At 39.6% G+C, this 27,976-nt stretch overlaps 1 protein-coding gene and 1 long non-coding RNA gene across 2 annotated transcripts; one reads left to right on the forward strand and one right to left on the reverse strand.

Moving 5' to 3' along the window:
- LOC124272140 lies at window positions 1-11,628 on the reverse strand. The gene is made up of 5 exons (XM_046707286.1): window positions 11,496-11,628; window positions 8,198-8,293; window positions 6,888-6,989; window positions 6,004-6,197; window positions 1-44 (listed from the first exon to the last, which is right to left on the reverse strand). Exons 1-4 carry the CDS (start codon window positions 11,611-11,613, stop codon window positions 6,028-6,030), a joined length of 486 nt encoding a protein of 161 aa, XP_046563242.1. The 5' UTR covers window positions 11,614-11,628; the 3' UTR covers window positions 1-44; window positions 6,004-6,027.
- Window positions 7,489-27,975, forward strand: LOC124272142. Its single transcript, XR_006897257.1, has 5 exons — window positions 7,489-7,500; window positions 12,523-13,022; window positions 13,673-13,679; window positions 18,347-18,352; window positions 27,965-27,975. It is a non-coding gene; the product is annotated as an uncharacterized LOC124272142 (long non-coding RNA).
- The last annotated feature ends 1 nt before the right edge of the window (window position 27,976 follows it).

Here is a 27,976-nt window from a genome sequence, read left to right on the forward strand (position 1 = left end):
ACGCAAACAAGATGTATATTCTGCACACACACATACACACACACCTTTCATAACCTTTTTTAAGGTTTTATATTTGGTCCAGAATAGTTTTGATAATTGGAATTTGTTGTTTGGGAATGAGCTTGGGACCGCAACACCTTAAATAACCAAGAGAAGCATTTATTAGTGGCCAGTGTTCATCCTGTGCATTAGCTCAGTGTTTATATTTCATAATATAGCATCAACATAATTACTACATTGGACAATAATTGATATATTCTAAGAGAACCATGAATTCATAGTTACATAAACCTTACCGACAACGTATCTTACACAAGGTAGCGGAGACACTTTACGTTACATGGAAATATATAATACACATGATCTAGCCCAACTGAGAAAAATGCATTGCAAATAAATCATTTTATTCTTCAGTTGGACACGTATACTAAATGTGTTCTCAAACACTGAAATATTGTATGTTATTAATGAAGAGCGTAAATGATAATAGAACAGAATCGTCGAATGCAACTTAAACAGTATCATAAGATTACATAAATTAATATAAACGTTCGGTCTACTAGTTGAATAACATGACCACATCGTTTATGTCTAGTCTATTGTGAATTACTAAAGATCATTTGTCGAAGGGCATGTTAGTGAAAGTGTACAACGTATACATAAATAGAGCTCAACAATACTGAGAACCTAGCAATACTTGAGCAACTGAATAAAACAACAAATACTATGTGGGCTCACGGGTGTAAGTATTGTTACCATAATATGTACAGTGTTTAAACATCGATTGATCAAGGGTAGAACGAATCATTTGGATTTAACACACATATTCATTACTTAAAAAATCATTCACTGACATACGCGTTGATTGTAAACACGCAATAAAATAGACACTACGTGCACAAGAATTGCTTTATTTCCACGAGCCCGATTATGCGTAATTTAAATTTACTCAGCTTATAATGTCGAACCCTTACTTTATTATACTGTATTCCATTTTGATGTACATTAAATTGTTCGATTAATGCTAAATGGTCTGATCTAAGTATAATAATTAATTTACTGGTGTACTTAATCAATACTACGTATTTTAAAATGTTGATTTTATTGGAATCAACCAACAGCATGGAATGCAATAGAAACAGAGAAAATATGAACATAATTTAAGAACATACAATGAATGAAGTGAACATGACTTACCTTAAAATAACCAAGAGAAGCATCTATCAATGCATTTCATCAGTGAAATACAGCGAATACAGTGAAATACATCGGTTTATATCACCGAATTTCTTAGAGTTCGTGTGGCGCTTAAAATGTTGAATGACATACATTTTAGGAGAGTAATTATTAAATATGAGGTTGGAAATCTGAGAGCACAATCCTGTGAGGAAATGGGTGTCTACCTTTGATGTGGCGAGATGATTTTATTTTGATATTTTTAGAACCGAAGCAAGGGAAGTGGCTAACTTGCCAACCCATTCGTGACCAACTTGTGTTATTCCGGGACAAGCCCAATAGCGACTCGTGCCCCTCTGGAAGGATTTCATATTGGCGCATGCACATCGGGACTACTTTAAACAAGAACCTGTTTGATTCCAATGGTACTTAATATCACCGAAGCACTCGTATATTGTATTGCTGGTATTTTATTATTATATTTATTATATTTAAAAACTAAACCTCTTTGATACAACTAAAGGAAGGAGAAAAAATATTTGCTAAGCCTATTCTGACGTAATTATTACCAGATGTTCACCTTATATTTCCAAATGTGTATTTCTAAAAAGGGTTTAAGAATCACACATAGGATTTGTTTTATTGGATGTGCAAATAAATAATCTTTTTTCAGCTTCAATAAATCCCAAAGCAGATGCTAAAAAATAACTTTAAAATATTTCTCAAACTGAACTTCCGTGCAACCTTGCTGCCACACCCCTGGTTGAATTTAACAATGGATACGCTGAGCAAATTGTGAATGACAAAAACAAGTCAGACTAAAATATCCCAAAGATGTGAAACATAAAGCCAATGTTAAATATTAAAGTTAATCAGTTAAATAGATATGATTTATTGTTTTGAAACTCGTAGCGATATATGATTATATTTCCTAAAAATGTTGGAAAGCGCACGTACAATCTCCAAAACAAGCCCACAAGATCGTCAGAAATACACTTAATTGAAACCATCTGTAGGTCAAGGAAAGAGGCGAGTAGTTACGAATGAAATACACAATGCCATTTTAGAAAGTGGTCAAATGTAACATATGTTATATTTGGGATTACACTTTCTTAGTAAAGTACAGATTCTAGTACTTTTTAGGTTGAGCCCCATCCGGGATTCGAACCTACACCCTCAGAGTCAGGCACCTAATCGCCAGCACACAAAGTCAGACGCCTAGACCGCTCAGCCACCACGGCTTCCACAAAAATGGAAGTCGGACAACTGCGGACTTTGTGTACCCCTCTGATAGTGTTAATTGGCACGGCTCCCACGACCGAAAGCTATGAAATACACAATGCCATTTTTAGAAAGTGGTCAAATGTAACATATGTTATATTTGGGATTACACTTTCTTAGTAATCAGACTATCAGAGGGGTACACAAAGTCCGCAGTCTAGACTAAGAGTAAAAAATGAAACTAATGTTTTTACTACAAGCATGCAACTGATTTTAGGACAAGCATATATCTGATTTTACAACAAAAATTGAACTGATTTAAGTACAAACATATACCCAATTTTAGTACAAACATATCTTCCACTTCCATTTTTGTGGAAGCCGTGGTGGCTGAGCGGTCTAGGCGTCTGACTAGCGATTAGGTGCCTGACTCTGAGGGTGTAGGTTCGAATCCCGGATGGGGCTCAACCTAAAAAGTACTAGAATCTGTACTTTACTAAGAAAGTGTAATCCCAAATATAACATATGTTATAGTTACGAATGGTTGCCAACCTTTGCTCGCTTCACTCGCCATTAGCCATTTCCGTAACCTCCAAGTCCACGAGTTGGTCACGACTATATAGGAAGACTGGTAATTTTTCTCTCTGTTGCGCAACCCTATTTACGCTACAGTTTGCGTGCGATAAAGCTTATCAAGTAAACTTGGCAATCAAGATGACACTGACGGATCATAGACGTTGGACGGAACATGCCTGTCGTCTTAACGATTAACACACAATGCTTATCAGCCTACAACTTGGAAATAAAGATCAGTGTGTATTAACACTAACTGAGAGAGACTTTTAGCATTAATGAGTAATATCCACACTGTCTTGTTTAGTCCTATTGTATAAAGTCACGATTAGTTATATAATATAGAGGTAAATATGACATATTTTAGAAATTTGATACGACCTCACAATTTCAGATACGTAATTCCAGGATCATAGGTTCCTGGCCTGCTCAAGGGGCGCAACTCTGTAACGCGCCTAAGCGGATTAAGACAACAGCATGTGAGAACGGCTGGTGGAGAACTTTGAAAGCGTGGTCTGAATTTTAATTAATTTCAGACTTTTTGATGATTTTTATTGAGGAGTATGTACAATGTGAATTCGCCCTACCCCACCCCCACCCCCCACCCCCAAAGAAAAAAAGATTTATGTACAAAGCAAGTGACACCCCACCACCTCCCTCCCCAACCGCTACATGTTATGAACAACATTTCTAACCTCCCTGCCAGTACTTATGTGGAAAACTGATGACCCCACTATCTCCCCAAAACAAAATGGGTTATAGATATTTGCGTACTTTGTATCCTACGCTGTCAGAACTGTTTACCGTGAACAATCCCCAAACCAATCACCAAGTTTGTCTGAAGAGCAGTATGTCCTGTTTTTCGTCAACATCTCAGTCATATCCCTGTTATATGACATAAGCCATGTCATGACATGTAGTACATGGCATAAGCCATGTAACAACGTGTAGTATATGACATAAGCCATGTCACGACGTGCAGTACACGACACAGGCCATGTCACGACGTGCAGTACACGACATAGGCCATGTAACGACGTGCAGTACATGACATAAGCCATGTCACGACGTGCAGTACACGACACAGGCCATGTCACGACGTGCAGTACACGACATAGGCCATGTCACGACGTGCAGTACATGACATAAGCCATGTCACGACGTGCAGTACACGACATAGGCCATGTCACGACGTGCAGTACACGACATAGGCCATGTCACGACGTGCTGTAATGACATAGGCCATGTCACAACGTGCAGTACACGACATAAGCCATGTCACGACATGCAGTACACGACATAGGCCATATCACGACGTGCAGTACATGACATAAGCCATGTCACGACGTGCAGTACACCACAGGGGCGATGTCACGCTTAGAAACAGCGTTAGAAAGACATATAGGTATATAGACCTTACCCTAGTACTATATAAAAGGAAAGGGATGTAACGACGGAACCACCCCCTCCTCAATCTAAGTTAGATTTTACCACGTAAACTATTTTTAAGGCCCCGTCGGGCCTACGCATCAAAAGCGAGATGATTTCCCTACAAAATGAGCTATAAATGGTCACAATCGGATCATTATTTCAAAAGTTATACGCCACGACTCACCGAAAACAGTTACCTCTGCAATACCAAGCCAAAATCATGGATCACCCAAGACAGCGAAAACTCACCTTTTAAATTCGTTTATTAATTCCAGCCACGTTGACAGCACCTATGTAGGGCTAGATTCGATCGTCAGCGGCATTCCACGGGTCTAAAAACTTATTACAACATCTACAAATCATTTACTCGACAGTAAGCAGACATTTTCTCCAAAACCATCGGCAATCACACTCACTTGTCGGCCATAGACGGCCTTGACATTCAAGCGATGCAGTACACGACATAGGCCATGTCACGACATGCAGTACACGACATAAGCCATGTCACTACGTGCAGTACATGACATAAACCATGTCATGACGTGCAGTACATGACATAAGCCATATCACAACGTGCAGTACACGACATAGGCCATGTAACGACGTGCAGTACATGACATAAGCCATGTCACGGCGTGCAGTACATGACATAAGCCATGTCACGACGTGCAGTACATGACATAGGCCATGCAAGGACGTGCTGTACATGACATAAGCCATGTCACGACATGCAGTACACGACATAGGCCATGTCACGACATGCAGTACACGACATAAGCCATGTCACTACGTGCAGTACATGACATAAGCCATATCACAATCTCTATTATTTAAGACTGATAAATATATTCTCCTTTGATCTTGGTGCAACTATGTTGGCAGTTTTCTCTTGACGTTTACTCCAGGTTCGGAGGCCGTTCTCGCCAGCGCAGTGGCCGTTTTTTCGATCATTTTGAGGTCCGTTTTCGCTGGGGTCCGTTTTCTCCGTATCCCCTTCATTGTCACCTAATACCAGTTGGTTGGCTTGTTGTTGTGCTATGTTTTAAACAGTCTAGAAGTCGTGGTTTATAGAGAGAAGAAGAGCTCAGGGCTGCCCTGAAGTAGGCCTTTGTTTAAGATAGTTCTCAACACGCGGTTTGTTTAGCTTTTATGTTTGTTTGCTGTTTGCAGCACTCAGCAATATTCCAGCTATATGGCGGCGGTCTGTAAATAATCGAGTCTGGACCAGACAATCCAGTGATCAACAGCATGAGAATCCCTAGATCACAGTTTTGAGATAGGGTTCAAAGTGACATTTGACCTAATTAACCGATGTACTATTTCAAAATGTGGTCACGTTATTCCTTTTCACGTAGAATATGGTGTCAGTATCAAAATATCAGTGAACAGCGTTTAATACATGTTATTACAAGCGGTACATTGCAAGGTATACCAAATTGTGTCCAAAATATTTTCGACAAAGTACACAATATCCACCAAACACAATGAAGTAAAGTTTTAAGGTTAAGGATTCATCATTAAGGATGAATTGCTAACGCATTAAGAAAATTAAATGTACATGAACATTTGTGAAGAATGTTAACAGAACCATTACACGCAGACACCGACAGCATGTCCTCCGTGGAATCAATACGCCATCTTGATTATGAAAGTGAGGATGACAGATATCAGGACGAGGCTAGGGGTCAATGACCTGGCCTCATTGACGCATTGACCGTTTTTCTTGCAGCTGGTTCTGAGTCCACCTGTATGACAGTAGATGGCATAGTCGCCGTACTTCGTGCAAAGGTCCACGTCTGAAATCAAAGGTACACAACGTGACAATTGTGTCTGTAAGATGTCAATTGCCGTACATGGGCAAGGTAAAAGCCAAATTAAGCCGTTAAATCTAATCTAGATGTCTCTATAAAGAAGACTTGCAGAGTGAATGAATATGGTTTTACGTCGCCATTAGCAATCTCCCAGCAACATCACGGCCTGGGACCCAGCAAATATACTCATGCCAATAATGGTTGTCACCCCCCTCCCCACCCCAACCCCACACACACCTCACATCCCCACCCCACACCCCTCCAATTAAAAAAATTGAAGGGGTTGACAACCATTATTGGCATGAGTATAGGATTCACATTATTACCTTTTAGGGGAGTCGAGTGAACACTTTAACCACGACGCAAAAAGGCTTGCTTCTGTACTTGAAGATCATGAACATTTTCTAATATGCCACAAGTCTATTACATAAGATATATCACTCGGACCATGATATTCAAAACTAAAATTTGGGCATCTGTGGCCTACTTTTAAACATGAACCACACAAACAAACAGGATATTGGAAGAATAAAACCAAAGCCAAAAAAACACAAAAAAACCCCAACACAAACAAACAAACAAAAAAAAAAGAAAAAAAAAGAAAAAGAAAAACAGGCGAGCATGAAGAATTTTGAACTAATTACGCATATAAACTTAAGAGTTGGAACTACTCACTGAGTGTGTTACAAGTTTCCGATACAGGCCCCGAGGGAGTAAATGGGTCCGTGCAGTCAGCCTCTGAAGTACCATACTTGCACGCTGTGCAGGAGCTCTTCACTGAAATGGGAATCATTCTGTTTTTTAGTTGAATTCAAGAATATGGCAACTGCACGTTTTAACAGCACACTCGTTGTTTTTTCAGTGTTGTCAAAGATTTTATCACTCTTTCAGAAACACCATTGCGGCCTCAGGACACCTGCTTCAGTATGTAATAGCTGACATTTGAGTTGTTGAAGTGTAAAGTTTGTTGGAGTGTAAAACAGGCCTCAAAATGTTGTCAAAACTGTTACAACTCTTTTAGAAATCCATCCATCCGTCTGTCCGTCCGTTCGTCCGTTCATTAAACACCATTAAAACGTTGCTGACCAGCCTTTTCAAGCTGTCGGATAATCTGCTTGTTGAGGAACGTAGTTCATGCCAAAGACCAAGGTTCCACGTAAAAAGGGCTTCGAGACATGAATGTATTATTTGGTGATTTCTTCTGTATATCTGCATTACTAGTTACAACATATCACCTACTTTCATTTGACCTGCTGAACCTAAAAATGGTATCTCGTGCAGATACATAGTTGCAAATATAGTACTAGGAAATAGTTAAAAATCAGTTATCGGTAATTGGAGGGTATCGTCAGCGTGCAAATCATCAAAATCATAAAATTGGGCCCTTGACAAAATGAAAATGGTAATATTCATGACATGCCTGGCGTGGGTTGCCCCAGTCGAGGTTACAATCGTCCGCAATAATCTATCCAGATATCACACATATATCTGAGTCACCCTCTATGATGCATCACTACACCTGGTAGAGACATCACACATATATCTGAGTGATGTATCAGTTCACCTGGTAGACACGTCATACGTGTATCTGAGGCACTCGTGCTATTTTTGCATCGATACAGCTAGTGGAAACATCCTCTGTATTTCTAAGGCACTCATTGAACTGTTTCACAATTATTACACCTAGGAGACACAGTGATTTAGATTATATTATATTGTAAATGTACCAGACACTGATATTTCCGAGTTTACAAGGGTTTGAAATGTAAAACCTCTTTCAGACAGGTAAGCATCTGTAAAATGGTAAGTTTTCAGACGTTTTCACTCCTTGGAAAGTTAGGCATCATTTCGGATATAAATAGTATCATAATTTATTAAATTGACTTGATCCTGTTTTTGTGGCGAATGCCAGCGAAGTGCAGGATATCTTTACTATATTTAAATAGTGATTTATGCAGATGGTTATAACACGTTCGGATTCGTACCATTGGAACATTCGCCGCTTTTCTTGCAGCTGGTACTGATTCCACCGCTCTGACAGTAGATTGCATAGTTGCCGTACTTCGAGCAAAGGTTCTCGTCTGAAAACAAAGAGATATGTCAATTATGTTTTGTCTGTTAGATGTCAGTTGTCATACACAGGGCAACATGTCGAGAATAGGCTTAAGCCATACATTTCAGGCGTCTCTTTAACCATGGTTTGCTGAGTGAGTAAGTATGGTTTTAGGAACTTCCAGTTATATCACTGACGGGGGACACCAGAAAACGACTTTACATATTGCACCAATGAGACGAGGTCGAATCCGGGTTTTCGGTGTGACGGCCTGACATTTTAACTACAAGGGTACACATTAAAAAAACCCATCCCCACCCGACCCCTACCTCCCACTAGCCCCACCCCAAGACTTGGAACTACTCACCGAATGTGTCGCAAATTTCCGATACAGGCCCCGAGGGAGTAAATGGGTCCGTGCAGTCAGCCTCTGCAGTACCATACTTGCACGCTGTGCAGGAGTCGCTGTTCCCTGAAAAGGAAATCATTCTGTGTTTTGAGTTGTTGAAATGTAAAGCTTTGAATTCAAGAATATATGCACGTTTTCAGCTGCTGTAATCAGTACGGGTAAATAAGATATAACGTAGAAAGGCTGTTATGTTGTGAAATTCACAGATGATATTAGTATGACCAGTGTTTAAAGATGGCTCATGTTTACTGTCACTTTTATTCGGTTAAAAGGCAGAGAATCCCAAACGCTTAAATCAACGCACAATTTTCGGCAACCTTTGTGGTCAATTTTTTTAGACTTGCAAAAGGAGTGTAATCATTTCTGCTTGCGCTTGGTTTTATTGTGACAATCAATCAGAACAGGGCTTCAACCTGACCTGTTAGGGGCATATACATAAATAGGGATGATCTGTAAAACATTTTCCCAATGTGATTGAAAATATGTAAGTGACACGAACAAGGTGGTAAATATAATATACAGTTTGAAAGATATGGTAGCACCTATGATTTTAACCCCCATATGTCTATTTATATTCAAATCATAATTACGATTGTTTGTGTGATTATTCCGACCCTTCGAACATACGAGACATTAATTTTAGATATGCCCGTGCTACGATCAATGGAAACGAGCACAACGTATACCCGACATTAAGCATGTATCACATTTCAGTAAACTGTTTTGATAACATCACCAATCCAGGCTTAGGAGGCGACTAAAGGGATGGAGTGGTGCTGAGGTGGGTGCTACATGTCGTCGTTTCCCAATTGCTCATGATGTCAATCACTAGACTGTCTGGTCCAGACCGCCGCCATATAGCTGGAATATTGCTGAGTGTGGTGTTAACCAACCAATAAAGAATAAATAAATATAATTAATGCGGTAGTAATAATTGATGGTTATTGCAAGAGATGCTGGTTGTCATCCATCGACTATCAGCCGATTGACCAGAAAACATCAGCAACCTAATGACGTTAAAGACCCTCAGCTTTCAGGTTGTTGATACTTATGTGATTTCTTGAGGATTGTATCTGAAAATTTGAAACTTGCTAACGTCATACCACCATAGTTGTCGGCATTACAAAATTTAAAAATATGACACATTCACGTTATCGAATGTCAGAGTGAGTGAGTGAGTTTGGTTTTACGCCGCTTTTAGCAATATTCAAGCAACATCACGGCGGGGGACACCAGAAATGGGCTTCACACATTGTACCCAATTTGGGAATCGAACTCGGGTCTTCGGCGTGACGAGACAACGCTTTACCCACTAGGCTACCCCACCGCCCCTCGAATGTCAGAACCTTCATCATACTTATTAATGTCACCTTCTCTGGAGTCAAGTGGGCCCTGTACCCATTGAAGCCCCTGCCGCACCCTAAGTGTTGTCAATACCCATGTTAGCCATGTAATGTCACCTTCCCTAGAGTCAAGTGGGCCCTGTACCCATTGAAGCCCCTGCTGCACCGTGATCGTTGTCAATACCCATGTTAGCCATGTAATGTCACCTTCCCTGGAGTCAAGTGGGCCCTGTACCCATTGAAGCCCCTGCTGCACCGTGATCGTTGTCCATACCCATGTTAGCCATGTAATGTCACCTTCCCTGGAGTCAAGTGGGCCCTGTACCCATTGAAGCCCCTGCTGCACCGTGATCGTTGTCAATACCCATGTTAGCCATGTAATGTCACCTTCCCTGGAGTCAAGTGGGCCCTGTACCCATTGAAGCCACTGCTGCACCCTGAGTGTTGTCATTACCCATGTTAGCCATGTAATGTCACCTTCCCTTGAGTTAAGTGGGCCCTGTACCCATTGAAGCCACTGCTGCACCGTGAACGTTGTCAATACCCATGTTAGCCATGTAATGTCACCTTCCCTGGAGTCAAGTGGGCCCTGTACCCATTGAAGCCCCTGCTGCACCCTGAACGTTGTCAATACCCATGTTAGCCATGTAAGTCACCTTCCTTGGAGTCAAGTGGGCCCTGTACCCATTGAAGCCCCTGCTGCACCGTGATCGTTGTCAATACCCATGTTAGCCATGTAATGTCACCTTCCTTGGACTCAAGTGGGCCCTGTACCCATTGAAGCCCCTACTGCACCGTGATCGTTGTCAGTACCCATGTTAGCCATGTAATGTCACCTTCTCCCAACAATACAATATACAATTTCAATTTCGGCCCATGGGCATAAAAACGGAAAACATACCCAGTGTTAGCCCATGAGCTCTATTTTGCCTGTTCTTAAAGGCAGAAAACTTCAGATACCGTTACTATTAAATGGTGATTAATAAACATGGTTATGATGAAGTCGGATTCTTACCATTGGAACAATGACCATATTGCTTACAGCTGATATTGTGTGCGCCCGTCTGGCAGTAGATAGCGTAGTCGCCATACTTCGAGCAAAGCTCCTTGTCTGAAAACAAAGGAACATGACATGTGTATCAATTATGTTTTGTCCGTTAGATGTCCGTTGCCGTAAATAGGACAACACAATAGTGTTAGGTTTAAGACAAACATATTTCAGGTGTCTCTTTAGCCAAGTTTTACTGTGAGAGGTTGGTTTTAGCAACTTCCAACAAGATCACGGCCTGGGCACCAGAAATGGTCTTCTCACCTATAGGGGTAATCGAACCTGGGGCTTCAGCGTGACGACCTACCCCACCGGCCCACAAAACTGGCCTTATTACTTAAAGATCTTGAATGCCTTGTGTAGTCAGTCTACAGCATACCGTTCTGGTCAAGAATATAGTAACTAAGTATTTGTGAGGGATATTACTTACTGACTGTGTAACAGATGTCCGATACAGGCCCCGAGGGAGTAAATGGGTCCGTGCAGTCAGCCTCTTCAGTAATATAACTGCATGACGTGCAGGAGCTGTTCACTGAAAAGGGAATCATTCTGATATTTGAGTTGTTGAAGTGTAAAATATAAATACATGAATATGACCATGGCAGGTTTTCCTAACACACTCGAATCTTTTCAGAGCTATTTTACAATGATTTTACAACTCACTCAGATATAACAGCTTGGCTTGTTGGTCACTTTGTTCAGTATGCATAACTAATGTATGTACAACGATTCTTATATTCCTATTGACATCGATTGATTGATTGAGTGAGTGAGTGATTGAGTGATTGAGTGAGTGAGTGAGTGAGTGAGTGAGTGAGTGAGTGAGTGAGTGAGTGAGTGAGTGAGTGAGTGAGTGAGTGAGTGAGTGAGTGATTGAGGGATTGATTGATTGATGTTTCTTCCTTCATCATTGATGTATTTGGAAACACCATTACACTGTTGCTCACCAGCCCATGTTGGCAGGTTCAGAATGCCATGTTATATATTTATTACGTTGCCTGTGTGGCACAGACTCTACGGGGATTTTCCCTTAGCTGTTTATACATCCTCTGGCTGCATATAAAGACGACTTCATCATGTTCACCTACCTGTATGACACAGTACTGCCGAGAGGACAAGTAGCAGAGCTGCTTTCAATTTGTCTGTAGTGGAGCGTCTTTGTTAAAGTTGACTCTTTATAGATTGTAGTTGTGAAGACGGATGATTGGTCACCTCACCTCACGATCGTATCATGCAAACCGCAATGCTTGATATCACGTGATACCTTTACAGAATTTAGGAAAAATGTGAATGAAGGTTTCTATGTACATGCTTAGAGCCTACGTTTACAATGTTACTGGATAAATCGATTCTTAACATAGCCCAGAAGTAGGATATAAATCTAGAATGTGTTCTGTGTACAGCCACATGTAGGTTACCTGTAGACCACAACGAATAATTTAAAGCCCGAGCTTAAGTCAGACAGACAGACAGACAGGTGTATTTCATAGATGTGGCCATGAGGCGAATAGTACAAAATGACAACTTAGATTAAATGTTTACAGAGCGCATAGACATGATTTTGTTTACAAAAATTGCTAGACGGAGTATTATGTTAGGGTTCTTAGTATTTAGAAGATGTACAAATTTTTGTTTATTTGGATTCATAATATAGATACTGGGTATGTAATGAGTTCTTACCGCTGCATATAAAGGACATTTCATTAACACATGATACTCATCTTCTGGTACATTTTTACAATAATCGCACATAGCTACACTAATGTCATTGTCTTTAGATCTTCTATACGAAACTATTTTTAAATTGGTGGAGCCGCATCTGAATTTTGTTAAGACTCTGCGCAGATGTAACGAAGAGAGTGCGATCAAATATCAGATTTAAAGGCAGAATACATATGCAGTAATTTTGAGTTTCTTATATCTTGTGTCCATTCTTGATAGTACATGTCTTTACAACGTTGTTTGAAAAGATTTAAAAACAATTCCCAGTTTCCAACATTTTGATATATCCATACATAAGCAAATCCATGTTGAAATAATATTGATCGTACTGCCGAAGCCCAGTTAATATCTCTATTGTCGTCTAAACGTTTCAACATATCATACGAGCGACGTGGGTAACGTGTGTCTGGTTGCCGAAGCAGACGTATCCAGAACGAAACAACTCGTGTCATATAATTTACATGTAAAGGGTATCTTCCACATTCGGCTAAAACTGCCTAATTTTTACAAAATTTTGAATGTACTTTTTCTATTCCATGGCGGATAACAGTTCCCCAAATTTCTGCTCCATATATTAATATATGTTGGATTTTACAGTCAAAGATTTTGAAAAATATATCGAACGGACTTGTTTTATATCTGTATATGAATTTCTTAATAGGAAATAAGTCTTTCTCTGCTTGCTTACACAAAACACCACAAGCTTTTGTGAATACATTTCTACAAGATAACGTTAATCCCAGATACTTATAATAGGAGACTAGTTTCTCTGTTCCAATTGACCATTTGTCTCTTTCTTCTATTCTACCACCTTTTTTAAAAACTATGACCTTTGTCTTATTTGTATTTATTGACAATCCCCATTTCGTACAATACTGTTCTAAGATATCTTGTCTATCTTTTTCTGTAGGTTCACAACGCTGTCTCCAAATATAGCGACATCATCCGCAAACAGAAGAATTGACAGTGCATTTATAGTTTCATCAATAAAAGCGCCACTATAGTCGCTGTTTATGATGTCGTTAACTAGTTCATCAATGTACATAATAAATAGGACTGGAGATAAGATACAACCTTGTCGTACTCCAGTCACTGGGTTAAATATTTCAGTCATACTGTACTTCGTACATCTAACAGCTGCTTTTGCATGAGTATATAATTGAACGAGCTTAAGTCCTGTCCCAACAAAAGGTATCAGTAAGTGAAGTAAAAATATATTCATTTGAATATTCGGAAGTACCGTTGGAGTATATTCGCAAAGGAACTTCTTTTTCATTGTAGTAGCTTTCTTGGTGTTAAGGTAATTTCAGCAAATCATATGATATATGATAGATATGATATATGTAAACGGTATCTGTCATCCATGAGGTATCAAATGATATATAACAGGACAACTTTTATTCAACTTTGATTGCTGCAATAATTGAAAAGAACTAAATATAAGATAGTTCTAATTCTCATTTAATAAACTATTTCTGAGAATGTTCATTTGTCAATAAATTCCTGATAACAACACATCTTGCAGAATAATAATTTGGATCCACATACTCTGTGTTGAAGTTGGGCGATATACTGATTCGAGAATAGTGTTCACAAACGTCACAGAGTTGAAGAGGAGCACCGATAATTGAGCTGTCTATTCGTAGTATCGAAGGACGTGAGAACAATCTTAATAATATTTAAATACAATAGTTATTATTTAAGAAACATGACGGAAATAAATAAACACAAAGCAAGGTTGACTATTACTCAACATTACATTTTCATTGTACTATAGATGTGTGTCCTCCAAAATAAGAGAAACACATGAAATTAATCGTACATACCTCTTCTAGTGGAGAGATATGTATTTCTGCTGCAAACAGTATTTCAACTTATCAATTCAATTCCTGTTTTCCGGCAGCAAGAGAACACAGGTATCAGTTATAACGTGGCTCCCGTCGAAAGTCGTTTGGAATCCTTCTTCCCTTCGGATATCACTATGTTCTCTACTATAACTACAGTGGTTTCATATATCGTCCCCGTCGTAGAATCTTATTCACCCGAACAATCCCCTTGAACAAACAAAGCAGTCACGAGTTTTTAGAGACGCCTTAAGCATGTGCAGAGTGCAATGATACAACGCTATAGGTTCGTGTATGACACACAAGTTATCTTGACATATGTGGGCCACTGAATCAACACCTTGCTGTGCTGACTATCATGGAGACTTTACTGATACGTTACAGCTTGCGCAATTTCTATAGTCACACTTATATTCGGTAAAAGGGTGTGGATATTCTCTACGTGTGAAACAATGCATAATTTTCGGCAAGTGTTGAGATCAGTTCTTCAGGATTTGAAGAAGGAGTGTAACGTACGGTTGGTTTTACGGCTTGTAAAGTACGGTTTGTGCTCAATCAATGAACAGGACTGGTTTATAGTAAAGTATTGATACTATGGAAAATATGGGTGTTGCGATACCTTTTTCCATGTGTAAATATTCTGATATTACAACTGACAGAGACACAGGCATTTACACTCAGGACGCTTGTAAAATACAACCTCTTCCTCAGTTTGTAAGGGTAGAAACACTTATTTATGGGTTGGCAAATAATGCATTCTTCAGTTAAGCTTCAGTCTGTATGTGTTGGTCATTGTTTAATCTAGCGAGTGAGTTGGGTAAACTCGAAGAATGGGTCTATACTTTACTGTAGGCATGAGAACATTTCCAAATTTGAGACGTCAGTGACACAAATTATGCCAGTTGCGATGTCTTATTTTGAATGGAGTATGTTCTCGTGTTTTTGTGGTGAATCACTGAGTTGACTTTACACGTGTTTGTGGTGAATCGCTGACTTGACTTTACATGTGTTTGTGGTGAATCACTGACTTCACTTTACATGTGTTTGTGTAGTAAGCATGGTTATGATTTGGTCAGAGTGTCAATGGGGTTTCGTTTTACGCCGCTTTTAGCAATATTCCAGCAATATCACGGCGGGGGACACCAGAAATGGTCTTCACACATTGTACCCATGTGGGGAATCTAACCCGGGTTCGAGAGAACACTTTAACCTCTAGGGTACCCCCACCACCCCTGTTATGATTATTGAAAGAATTCAATTAGCTTCACACCCTGGATCATCACGCGTTTATATGTAGAAGGTTCTATGACTAAGAAGGGTATGATGTCGGTGTACAAGGACGGTATGATGTTGATGTACAAGGCGGGTATGATGTGGATGTACAAGTAGAGTATGATGTCGAACTACAAGAAGGGTATGATGTTGATGTACAAGGAGGGTATGATGTCGGTGTACAAGGCGGGTATGATGTCGGTGTACAAGTAGAGAATGATCTCGATGTACAAAAACGATCTGATGTTGTTGTACGTACCTCGTACCCTTCTTTCACATTGACATCGTACTCTACTTATGCACGGGAAAGCGTTAATTGTGTGACTATACGTGGCTATTTCAGCTTTAGGAACTCACAGAAAATATTGTGTCCCTAGCCCATGGGTATTCCTAAAATTATATGTTTTTCTCTTCACTTGATGCTGCCAAAACTGACGTTGAAGAAAGGCACACAGAGACTTGGAGAGACGGTCGAAAGAAAGCGAAAACATGTTGCAAATAGATGTGACTTCAAAATTCAAAATTTCATTTCATTTCAAATGAAGTTCATTCGCGGGGTTCAAAATTAGGGGTTCAAAATTAGTTCATTCGCGTTGTCATTGTCAACAGACGTGCTGGTCACCGCAAAGCCAAAATCTGTCAACGTCATGTAACAATGCAAGCCATCAAGAGTCAAGCGCTGGGCGGAGTATGTGTATATAAGAGCGAAAAAGACAAAAGTGACCCACCCACGAAATACAGAGGTATCACCTTAACATCTTGTCTCGGTAGGCTTTTTGAAAAGCTTCTTCTTAAAAGAATCGAACATAATTTAACAAAATCAATGCCAGATTTTCCGGATATGTGACAATTTGGCTTTCGGCGCCAACATGGAGCCATTATGTCTGTATTCACATTCATGGAAACTATTCAAGTTAATATGCATAAAGATTCTGCTGTTTTCTCTGCCTTTCTTGACAACGGAAAAGCCTTTGACAGAATCTGGCACGATGGATTATTTTATAAATTATATGAAATGGTTTAAGAGGTAATACCTGGCATCTTTTACATCGCTGTTTTACTCATTGCGAATCGATATCATTTGTTTGTTACCAGGGTGAAAGATCAGATACATATTGTGTCAAGCAAGGTGTTGGTCAAGGAAGAGTTATTTCATCTTGGTTCTTCCTTGTTTTTATAAATGACCTTATTACATCTCTAAGAGAAACGACTTGTGGTATTTGTATATACACGTATAGTATGCATGTCCCTGCAGTCTTGCTTGCTGATACCACGCTTGTTCTGGCATCACCTAAAGGTTTACAATCATTATTAAATGGCGTTTGACCTACAACCCAACTAAACGTACTGATAACTGATAATCTTTCAACAAAAACAAGAATCGATAGGTATTGTCACAAAGCAAGACAGAACATATATTCCCTAAGATCTGTGGTACTTCATCACTCTCAACTACACCCATTCACATGTGTCAAAATCTGGCTGAGAATGATACTTACAACAAGTCTCTATAGCTGTTAAACATTACCTAACATTAGAGGTCAACAAGCCGATGCACTTGAACTTACACAACGATATTTTGCTCGTATTGTGCAGGGGCTTGATAAAAGATCATCAACAGACTCTACTATTGCAAATTTGGGATTGTGGACACTTATAGGTTACATCGACAAATATAAACTCATCTTTCCTGGACGTCTATGCAAAATCTCAAGTAATAATTTTTCCAAAAACATATTTTGCACAGCAATAAACACATCTACAAAATCCCCTTCAATCTATGACTTTATTTTTTTATATCGTGCACACCAGATACTTCAATGTGCGCACGATGTAATATAGTGTACGCACGATGTAGTGAGTGAGTGTGTGAGTTAAGATTTAAAGTCACATCGGCAATATTTCAGCCATATCGTGACTAAAAGTAGTTGTAAATTCATAATACATACATATAATATATAAAACACTGTCAACGAAGGACAGTAAAACCACTAGATTATCACAGATTGAGTTAAAACTAGCTAGCATATATCTTTAAAAGTAGAGCATTATTTTTGGACAATACAATGAAAAAAAATGGGCTATAGATCGCCAACAACTGATGGTAGATCACCATACTAGGGACCATGGGGACTTACAGTGCCTTTGCTACCTGCATGGACCCTAGCTGGATTTAACCCCCTTTGAGGGTACAGCCACTAACAATCTAAGTTACTAATCAAAACTACCAAGCATTAAAACACACCCGTCTACAGAACATATTAATCAAACATCATCAATTTCATTTAAAAAATCAATAATTAAATGGAAATTAACAGTGTTAAAAGGATCCTCAACTGTTTTCACATTAAAATATCTATCCCTTATGATGGAGAATTCAACACAGTCAATCTCTCATCACAAGGGATACAAAACGGAGGATCTTCACTGATTAATATAACAGGTATTTGTGAGTATAACGCGTACGGCCAATGCGACATCGTTGCATATATTAATGACCCCTTCAAATCTAGACTGACAACCAAAGAAGGTGTAACCAATATAGGGTTTTATTTCATGTAATGTATTGATACCTACTTGGGTGTCCCACTTCTTCTGCATTAAATCATAGATATCAGATCTGACGACAGCGTTACAATCAGAGTATTGAATAAGAAGTGGCGTCACAGATTTGTTGAGTGCTGCCTTGGCATCAAGATCGGCCATTGTATTCCCAGAAATACCAACGTGGCTGGGTAACCAACAAAACACGATGTCGCACTGGCCAGTAGCTAGATCGTTATAAAGTTCAATAATCTCAATTAAAAGTGGATGTTTACCAGAAAGATTTTTAATAGCCTGAAGGCAAGAAAGAGAGTCAGAAAATATTATATATTGTTTATATTTACGGTGGTTATTAAGAGCTGTTAATATAGCGTTAGCTTCTGCTGTGAAAATAGAGCTGTTATTTGGTAGCCGAGAAGATATTGTTACGGATCCAATGACAGTGGCACAAGCCACTGTGCCACCATCTTTGGACCCATCTGTAAATAAGGATAAGTATGTATTATATTTACTTTTTAATTGATTAAATTCTTACTTATATTGTAATTCATTAGTTTCTGACTTTCTAAATGTAGTGAGTGTAAGGTAGACGTGTGGCCTAACCAATTGCCAAGGAGGAGAAGAAAGAAGACTGGAAGACGATATATTTTTCAGCTCAATGCCGGCAGCAGTAATGAATGACTTAATTCTGAGCCCCAGAGACGGAACAAGAGAAGATTTCTTCTTGTACAAATCCTCATAAAGAGGATTAAAGACACAGTGAAATGCAGGATTAGACTCGTTAGAATATAAACTGACGTGCAAAAGAAAGTACACAGGTGTAATTGTTGTTGCAATCCCAAATATGCGTTCTAACTAATAAAGTTATTGAAAAACATTGATTGTATAGAACGCAACCATCATGTTTCATTTGCCAAAATGCAACCAAAAACATATGAACGTGTTTTGCACGAATTTTTGCAAAATTGTGATTATTGTCCCATGCACCAGCACTTTTCTGACAGAGAGTATAAAACCTGTTTGTCGTGAAGACTGAACAATCACTTGACAGAAATTAATCTCACGAGGAAATGCCAAGATTGACGTCGGCGCAACGAGAACGGGCCAAAGGAATGACACAAATGGGTGCTTTCAACAGCGATATTGCAAGGACATTTGGTTGCACAAGAAAAACCATAATTCGGCTGTTTAACCGTTTCAGTACGACAGGCCAGACATGTGATCGACCCAGAAGTGGACGTTCCAGAGTCACAACACCCCAAGAGGATCGCTATCTGCGGGTTATTCACCTACGCAACTGGATGTTGACGGTGACGTCATCAGCAGCCACATCATTGGGTCATCGCGTAAGCCGATTCACAGTGACAAGACGACTTCGTCCTGCTGGCATGTATGGGCCTACCGACTGCTGCGTGGAATGGCCTTGATCCTCCAGCATCGTAGGAGCCGTCTGCAGTGGTCATCACTACATCGCTGTTTATTGTTACAATGTCATTTTGCTGATAAAACACTTGTATTGCAGTGTGCTTCAACATACATTTTCCCTTTCATCAAAAGGTTTGTTATTTTTATCTTATTGGAAGAAACACAACCTGTGTACTTTCTTTTGCACATCAGTTTAGTTTTGTAATATATTGTAATGATAATTTTATACGGCGTTGGGCAAGAGAAGGCTCGTCTGCTTCGACGTAGAGACTGTCAACAGGAGAAGTTCTGTAGGACCCAAGACAAAGTCTTAGACCTTGGTGATGGACAGAATCTAATAGTTTTAGGTTGCTTTTGTAGGCTCCACCATATACGATGGAGCCATAATCAAGTTTCGAACGGACCAATGATCGATATAGGTGTAGGAGGGTAGCTTGATCCCCTCCCCACTTAGTATTTGAAACAACTTTCAACAAGTCAAGTGCCTTCCGGCATTTAGTTTTAAGGGATATTATATGCGGCGGAAACGTTAAATGAGAGTCAAAAAGTAAGCCCAAGAACTTTGCCTCCTTAACAACTTTGATGGGAGTACCATTGAGAAACAGTTCAGGGTCTTTATGCGGTTTAAAAATTCTACAAAAATGTATACAATTAGTTTTGGATTTAGAAAATTTAAAGCCGTTTTCGAGACACCATTTATATATTTTGTTTAAACATAACTGCAGTTGCCGTTCAATAGTATGCATATTTTACCACGACAAGTGATCCATCGATTGAATCATTTAAAACCTTGGATAAACTGTTGATCTTAATGCTAAACAATGTGATAGACAAAATACTGCCTTGTGGGACACCCTGATCCTAATTATAATGGTCAGACAGGGTTGAACCCACTCGGACTTGAAATTGCCCGTCTCTTAAAAACTGTGATATAAAAAGGGTTAACGACCCCTCAAACCAAAATCATGCAAATCCTTTAAAATGCCATGCTTCCAGGTGGTATCGTATGCTTTCTCAAGATCAAAGAATATCGACACTGCATGTTGTGTATATACTATGGCATTTTTGACAAAGGATTCTAAGCGTACCAAATGATCAATGGTACTTCGCTTTTCCTGAAACCACATTGGATATTTGTAATAAGGTTATTTGTTTCAATATACCAAGTTAATCTATTATTTACCATTCGTTCCATGGTTTTACAGACACAGTTAGTTAGAGATAAAGGTCTGTAGTTCGATGGATCTGTATGATCCCGGCCAGATTTTGGAATTGGGATTACAATATCATTACGCCATGAAGGAAGAAAATTTCCAGACGTCCATATTTGGTCAAATATATCTAAAAGTGTCATCAGACATGGTTCAGGCAAGTGTTTCAAGGGCTGATAAGGTATATTGTCATCACCCGCTGCAGTGTCATGAGCTTGCTCAAGAGCTGTATGTAGCTCATGTAATGAAAACACTTCATTATAATCTTCACCGTTATTTGTTTCGAAATTAAGTTTTGTGTTTTCCTGTTGTTTCTGATATCTCTGAAACTCAGGGATATAATTTGTCGATGATGAAATTTTGGCAAGAGTTTCGCCAATTTTATTTGCAATCTTAGATTTGTCCGTTATTAAATTATCACCATCTTTAACATGGTGAACAGCAGATTTTGAACCCTTGCCTTTTATTCTCTGAATCATGTTCCACACCTTAGACATGGGCGTGTGTGAATTAATTTTGGAGACATATTTCCTCCAATGAGGAATGTTTGTTTTGTTTCGCATTGAGTATTTTGAATTTATTTAAATTATGGACAGTTGGATGGTGGCGGAAATAATGTTTTGTCTTCTTCCTCGCTTTTCTGGCTTTTCTACAATCTGTATTAAACCATGGTTTCCGTACATGTGGAGTTGTAGAGGATTTCGATATACACTCATCAGCTATTTCCTTTAAAACGTCAGCAAAAATCTGAATGGGATCAGTTACGTCACTGAAGCATTGAGGTCGTAGTTTCGATTTACATATAGCTTGAAATAAGGACCAGTTAGCCTTCGAAAAGTCCATCTTGTATATGATGGAGAATCAGATGGAGTTATTTCTGAAAGAATAGTTGGGAAGTGGTCACATCCACAGAGGTCATTATGGACAGACCAATCAAATATATTTAGGGGGTTAGAGTCTGCAAGAGACAAATCTAGAGAATAATAGGTTCCAGTTGCCGGATGCAGATAAGTGCTTGAATCATCATTGTATATACATAGGTCATTATTGGAGATAACATAGTCCAGTATTTTACCTTTAGTATTAGTGTTGTTACTATCCCAGAGCGGGTTGTGACCATTTAGGTCACCCATAATAACACAGGGCTTCGGGAGTTGATCATAGAGTGACTGTAGATCAGCCTGCTGAAGTGCCGATGAAGGCGGAATATATACAAAGCATAATGTAAATGCTATACCCAGAGTAAGTCGCACTGCAACAGCTTGGAGATTAGTTTTAAGTGTAACAGGGCTGTGAATACAATCCTGCCGTATAAGAATAGAGGATCTTCCAGTGGCCCCATCACCCAGAGGAGAATAATGATGATAGGCTGTAAACTGGCGTAAAGTAGTAAAATTATCCGTCTGTTTCAGATGCGTTTCTGGCAGATAGAATGCTGATGGTGTTAGATCCTGGACTAATAGCTGTAGTTCATTACAATTTGTCCTCAGACCTCTACAATTCCACTGCACGATATTAGTAAAATGACCCTTTCTTTTAGGTGGATTGATAGGGGACCTACCCCTCACTTTCTTCGAGGGCGACAAGCTATGTGCCCTGGGATGGATGCTTTCTGACACATCAATGTCCTCGAGTGAACCATATTTGTTACATAATTGTATACGGTTTGTCTACCACTTTTTTCACACTTTCCGTCCTAGGTTTGACTGTATTTTTGACCACTTCCTTTGAAATTGTTTCAGATCGAGTCTTCTGACTGGACTGAGACAATAATTGTACTTCATCCTGAACTTTGGTTTGCATCGACTCTGAAGTCTGACTAGACTGTTCAGGTGTAAGAAGTTGAGGGGTATCGTTTGTAACCCAAGTCAGGTCTGTTTGACACTCTATTGAAATACTGGATACTGGCGAATTTACTTTTGACAAGCTTTCGGGGGTGTCCTGACGACTGATGCATATGAATCATTTGGAACTGTTGATTCAACAAGCTTTTTAGCATCAGCGAAGCTAATGTTTTGAGTAAATTTAACCTTGTTTATTTCTATTGTTTTTTTCCATATTGTGCAGTCTTAAGAAAAGGATGAATGATTACCTGAACAATTTGTGCATTTTTTTAATGTACTATCACAATCTTCAGTTACGTGTGAAGTTTCGCTACAGTGAGCACATGTTATAGGCTTTGTGCAAGTGTTGACACCGTGACCATCTTTTTGGCATCTGAAACATCGCAAGGGATTTGGGATGTTAATATCAACTGTGATATTAGAGTAACCAACCTTGACAGACTTTGGAGGATTTGGTGAAGAGAACGAAAAGAGGTACGTGTTTGTCGGAAATACGTCATTGTATTTGCGGGTGGCGAATCGCTTGACATATGTCACTCCCTGATCTTTCATTTCGGATACGATGTTCAGTTCTTACATTTCGGCCAACAAACGATCTCTGTCTCTTATAATGCCTTTGCTGGTGTTCAGTGTTTTCTGTGCGCAGTAACTGAAACATGGATTCCAGCAAATGTTTCTGTAGTCATCAGGTTGGTGGCTTGTTGTTTCCTAATGCATTCGATCAATAAAGATCAATAAAGCAAGTATATGTTCTTCACGTCACCTGCGATGCCATATATACTCTTAGAAATCACCAAAGGATTCAGCTTTAGTGGTGTCTCGTCTACAATGTCGAGAACCAGGAAACGTGGCCAATTTTCTGTTGATTTGGATGGTCTCTGCTCATCATCATTATCGAGTGGAAGTTTGGTTTTATTGGTGGGGGTTTGGTAATCCATGGTAAGTTTATTTTGATTCATCAGCCGGGCTCCCCACCCACCACGGAGTATAACAAGGACAATGCTAACCACAAGTCACAAGTTCCGACTTGCAGCACCAAGGATACCCGGATGATATACTCAAGCAGAATAATCAACAAGGATTTATTCCACCAGATTGGCCAGGCAAATTACTAAATTGGAGTTGTACAATCAAAATATAAATATATCATCATGAAGCCACGACCACTGACAAAACAAATTAATAATTTCTAAAATTTGTGCAGCAAAATTTACATGTACAGGGCTTAGCATGACCAGCCGATTGATTTAACCGGGCTCATTCAACTACCCGTCTAGGTGAAGTAAGGGGCAAAGTGGTGTGTTGGGCAGAGGAACGCTGTTCCTGGAACCAGTGCCTTCAACCACCAGACTCCCGTCCTCCACCGACACAGGGGCGCAACCCACGACCACTATGCTCCCGGGTCCACTCGGGGGTTGAAGAGCGCTCAGCGTTACCCAGCACCCACCACGAGGAGGGGTGGCTCTTCACGGGTGCCGTGCGCACGATGTAGCAAAGTGTGCGCACGATGTAATATAGTGTGCCTACGATATGTTATATTGTGCGCTCGAAATGAAGAAAGACCGGAAAGACATGATTTTAAAAATAAATAAATTGTGCGCACGATGAAACAAAGTGTGCGCACGATGTAACATTATGATAAAGTGTGCCCACGATATGTTATATCGTGCGCACGACATATTAAATATCGTGTGCATGAAATGAATATACAGGAAATTGTGCGCAAGGGTGATTCATTCAAGGCAGGATACAGGACACCAAAGGACGCACTGCAAAGAACACACCTGCGGACACGTATGGGAGACATGGAGGATGTCAGGTCTGATATAACACGTCTGTATTTTCATCAGGGTTTTACCTACCAGGAGACTGCATCTCTCTTGGCCAGAAGGCACCGGATAATCATCTCTGAACGGCATTTGGAAATTTTACTGACACAACTGAGATTATTTCGGCGGAAAAACTATGCTGACATCCTGGATGTATATGACTTTATAGGGAACCAATTACAGCTGTCTGGACAGATGCATGGCTATCGCTGGATGCATAAAAATGCATCCAGTCAGGACACAAAGGAACTGCAATCACATTTCAAAAACATATTTTCTTAGGGACTGGTCATTTATTGATAGGGGTTAGTGTGCTGGTTGGACTGTATCACATGTTGCTGACAAATAATATTTCTGATAAATTATATGGTCTATTTTAAAATTATTTTGACATCAAGCGGTGCCTCCGTTTTGCTTGATTCTTCTTCATCTTCACTGGAAGATTGTCTTGCAAGATGTAAAATCGGATCATATTGATACGGTCTAACATCCATTTCAGAAATTACATCATGGAACATCTTTTATTGCTTCAGAATCCATAGACACTGTTAAGTTGTGAGGTAAAATCAAAGAGAACGCCATCAGCAACAGGCATATATGACGTCATGCCACGTGATACCTCCTATGCTCATTAACTGTCGGGTTTTTCCGTAATAGGCGAAAATAAGAGTACGTTATTGCGTGTTTATTGCGATTTTACAAACATTTTGTTCAATTTTAATCACGGAAGGTGACTTTTAGAATGCTTTTACCTCTATGAAAAGTTTTGTTTTCGTTATTATTCTCCTTTAAACAGTCAACTGTGCGAATCTTGCAAAGACTGAAGGACCACGAGGGCGTGGAGATACGCAGAGGGAGACTCCGTAGACGTACATATACAACAAATGGCCCAAGTGACATGTGGCATCTGGATTCCTATGACAAACTAACACCTTATATATATAGTTTGTGCATTAATGCCTGTATCGATGGATTTTCCCCAAAAATCATCTGGCTGGAAGTTGCTAAAACAAATAGTGACCCAAAGGTTATTGCCAGATATTACATAAAGGCTAATATAGATGCTAATGGAGCTCCTGTATGCATGCGCAGTGGCATGGGGTCGAAAAATCGAACAGTTGCCGTTGTACAGAAATTCCTGCGCGAAACTACAGGTGATCGTCATGTGAGCTACTTCTTTGGAACAAGCCAGCATAATCAAAGAATAGAGTGGGGCATTTTGAGATGACAGATCATACAGTTTTGGATGAACCTGTTTGAAGAGATGAAAGCTGACGGGCATTTCACAGGAGACATGCTGGACAAAAGTTTGATCCAGTTCTGCTTTATTCATATCCTGAAAGTAAATTTATTTGATATGATATTCATCCTATACACGATAAAACCTTAGAAATGTTTATCTGTTTTTCTGACTAATTTGGTAATAATTGTAAAGTGACAAAATCTATAAAGGTTACCATATACATGCCGGGATTGCCTCGTTGTATTGACAAAAGCATTACAACCTGAATGACTAGTCTTACTTTGCCACTTTCACTTTAATGTACTTTTGAGCAGGCTGAGTTGACGGAAGTCCAGAGAGTATGGAACGCGCATCGAATACGTTCTTCCAGGAATGGTGTTGGAGGAAGGCCAGACATACTCCCATTCCGAAATCTACTTCACAAGAGATTATATATGTGAGGTTGAACCTGAACGTTTAGATGTCTGCTTAGATGTCTGCACTATTAATGACCAAGTTCGATGTGATGGCGATGTCTACGACCTGGCGAGGATATACATGTATGAACGTGGAACTTCAGGACGATCCATATAAAGCAGCAACGTTGTACACAGTTCTGAGAGAGACCTTGAGACAGGATTTGCACTTGTAATGTAATGTGTCGAAACCTACTGTTCAGTACGCATTGTTCAAAATATGGCCTCTTGGTGTCAGTCTGATTTCCAATAGAATTAATAGACAATCTTTGAGTATTTCTTTTGGTTTGATATTTTTGTCAAACCTGAACTGAAACACAAAACGTGCCAGGTGGAAACTTTCAGTCATGCATATTACCATGGTGGTTCAAGTGGAGTAAAGTACCTTGACTAAAGGTGTTATAGTATACTGAGGGAAAAATTAAGGGATCACATGAAAGCACAAGTGTTCCTTTTATTTTTTCCTGGTTTCTTCACAAGCTGTGCGATACAAGGTTTGTGAAGAAACCTGGAAAAAAATAAAGGAACACTTGTGCTTTCACGTGATTCCTTATTTCTTTGCCTCAGTATATAATGACTTGCAGAGTTTAGGTTCTATGCAAGTCCTAGTCATGACTGACACAACTGGCACACACACTATCTCGTGGTAACCGCCTCTTGTCATTTGATTTTTCGACGTCACAATGTTCGATTTGGCTAATGGTAACAATGGCGACAAGAATATCTAGTAACACCATAAGTCATCCCCAAAAAATATTTTAGACTTTATTTCTTTTTCTGTTACCCAAAGTTAAAATAACAAATTCTCTTTTCACAAAATCATCGCATTGATTAACAAAAATGAAACTGATCTTTGTGAGAAAGTCTAACATGCAGATTATGACATCCTATCGATCTGTAACTTCATTAATTGATGTAATGGCGGTATATACCATAGCAGGAGCACAACCTAAAAGTACGAAGGACGACATACTGCGCGCAAAACGTATGTAAAGTTACAAGGACTATGTCATTTCCAATGTAACCAAACGTAATACGAAACATATCAACAGAACATGGAACACGTTGTGTGTCTACCACACATCAGAAACCAGAGACCAGAAACTCGTCCTGTGCTTTGTCCATCACCCAAACACCACTCGTGAGAACGTTTTTAAATTCTGATCTGAAAACCGTGTAGCTCTCGTAACGGAAGGGAAATTCGAGGATGCGAATTACGTGCAACTGGACGCCTTGCTATCCCAGTCAGCTCAACAAAACATATCTGAATAGCATCCGGCGGCTGCAGCATAAGGTTTGATCCTGTACAGTATCTGAGAAACCTCGCGACTTCATCAGAATTTATGTCTCGAACAAAACGCCTGAGATGAGACATTGTTTCCCGTTTAGAGTCTGATATCTCATCTGGAGGAACAATGATTTTGGCACCTTTTCTGGGGTTGATCAGACCTTGTTAAAGTCTTGTAGACTCATTACAGATCCCAGGTCCCGAAGAATGCGTGTCCAACAGTCAATGATATAC

This window comes from Haliotis rubra, unplaced genomic scaffold, assembly GCF_003918875.1.
Source record: "Haliotis rubra isolate DU_JTF1 unplaced genomic scaffold, ASM391887v1 Scf167, whole genome shotgun sequence".
NCBI classification, from domain to species: domain Eukaryota; kingdom Metazoa; phylum Mollusca; class Gastropoda; order Lepetellida; family Haliotidae; genus Haliotis; species Haliotis rubra.

Excerpts from the sequence above, each read along its gene's own strand:
- LOC124272140 (XM_046707286.1), bottom strand. The coding sequence starts at position 11,613 with ATGATTCCCTTTTCAGTGAACAGCTCCTGCACGTCATGCAGTTATATT. Across the intron at positions 8,294-11,495 it reads GGACATCTGTTACACAGTCA|ACGAGAACCTTTGCTCGAAG; the intron begins GTAAGTAATATC and ends CTTTGTTTTCAG. Across the intron at positions 6,990-8,197 it reads AAGCGGCGAATGTTCCAATG|TGAAGAGCTCCTGCACAGCG; the intron begins GTACGAATCCGA and ends TTCCCATTTCAG.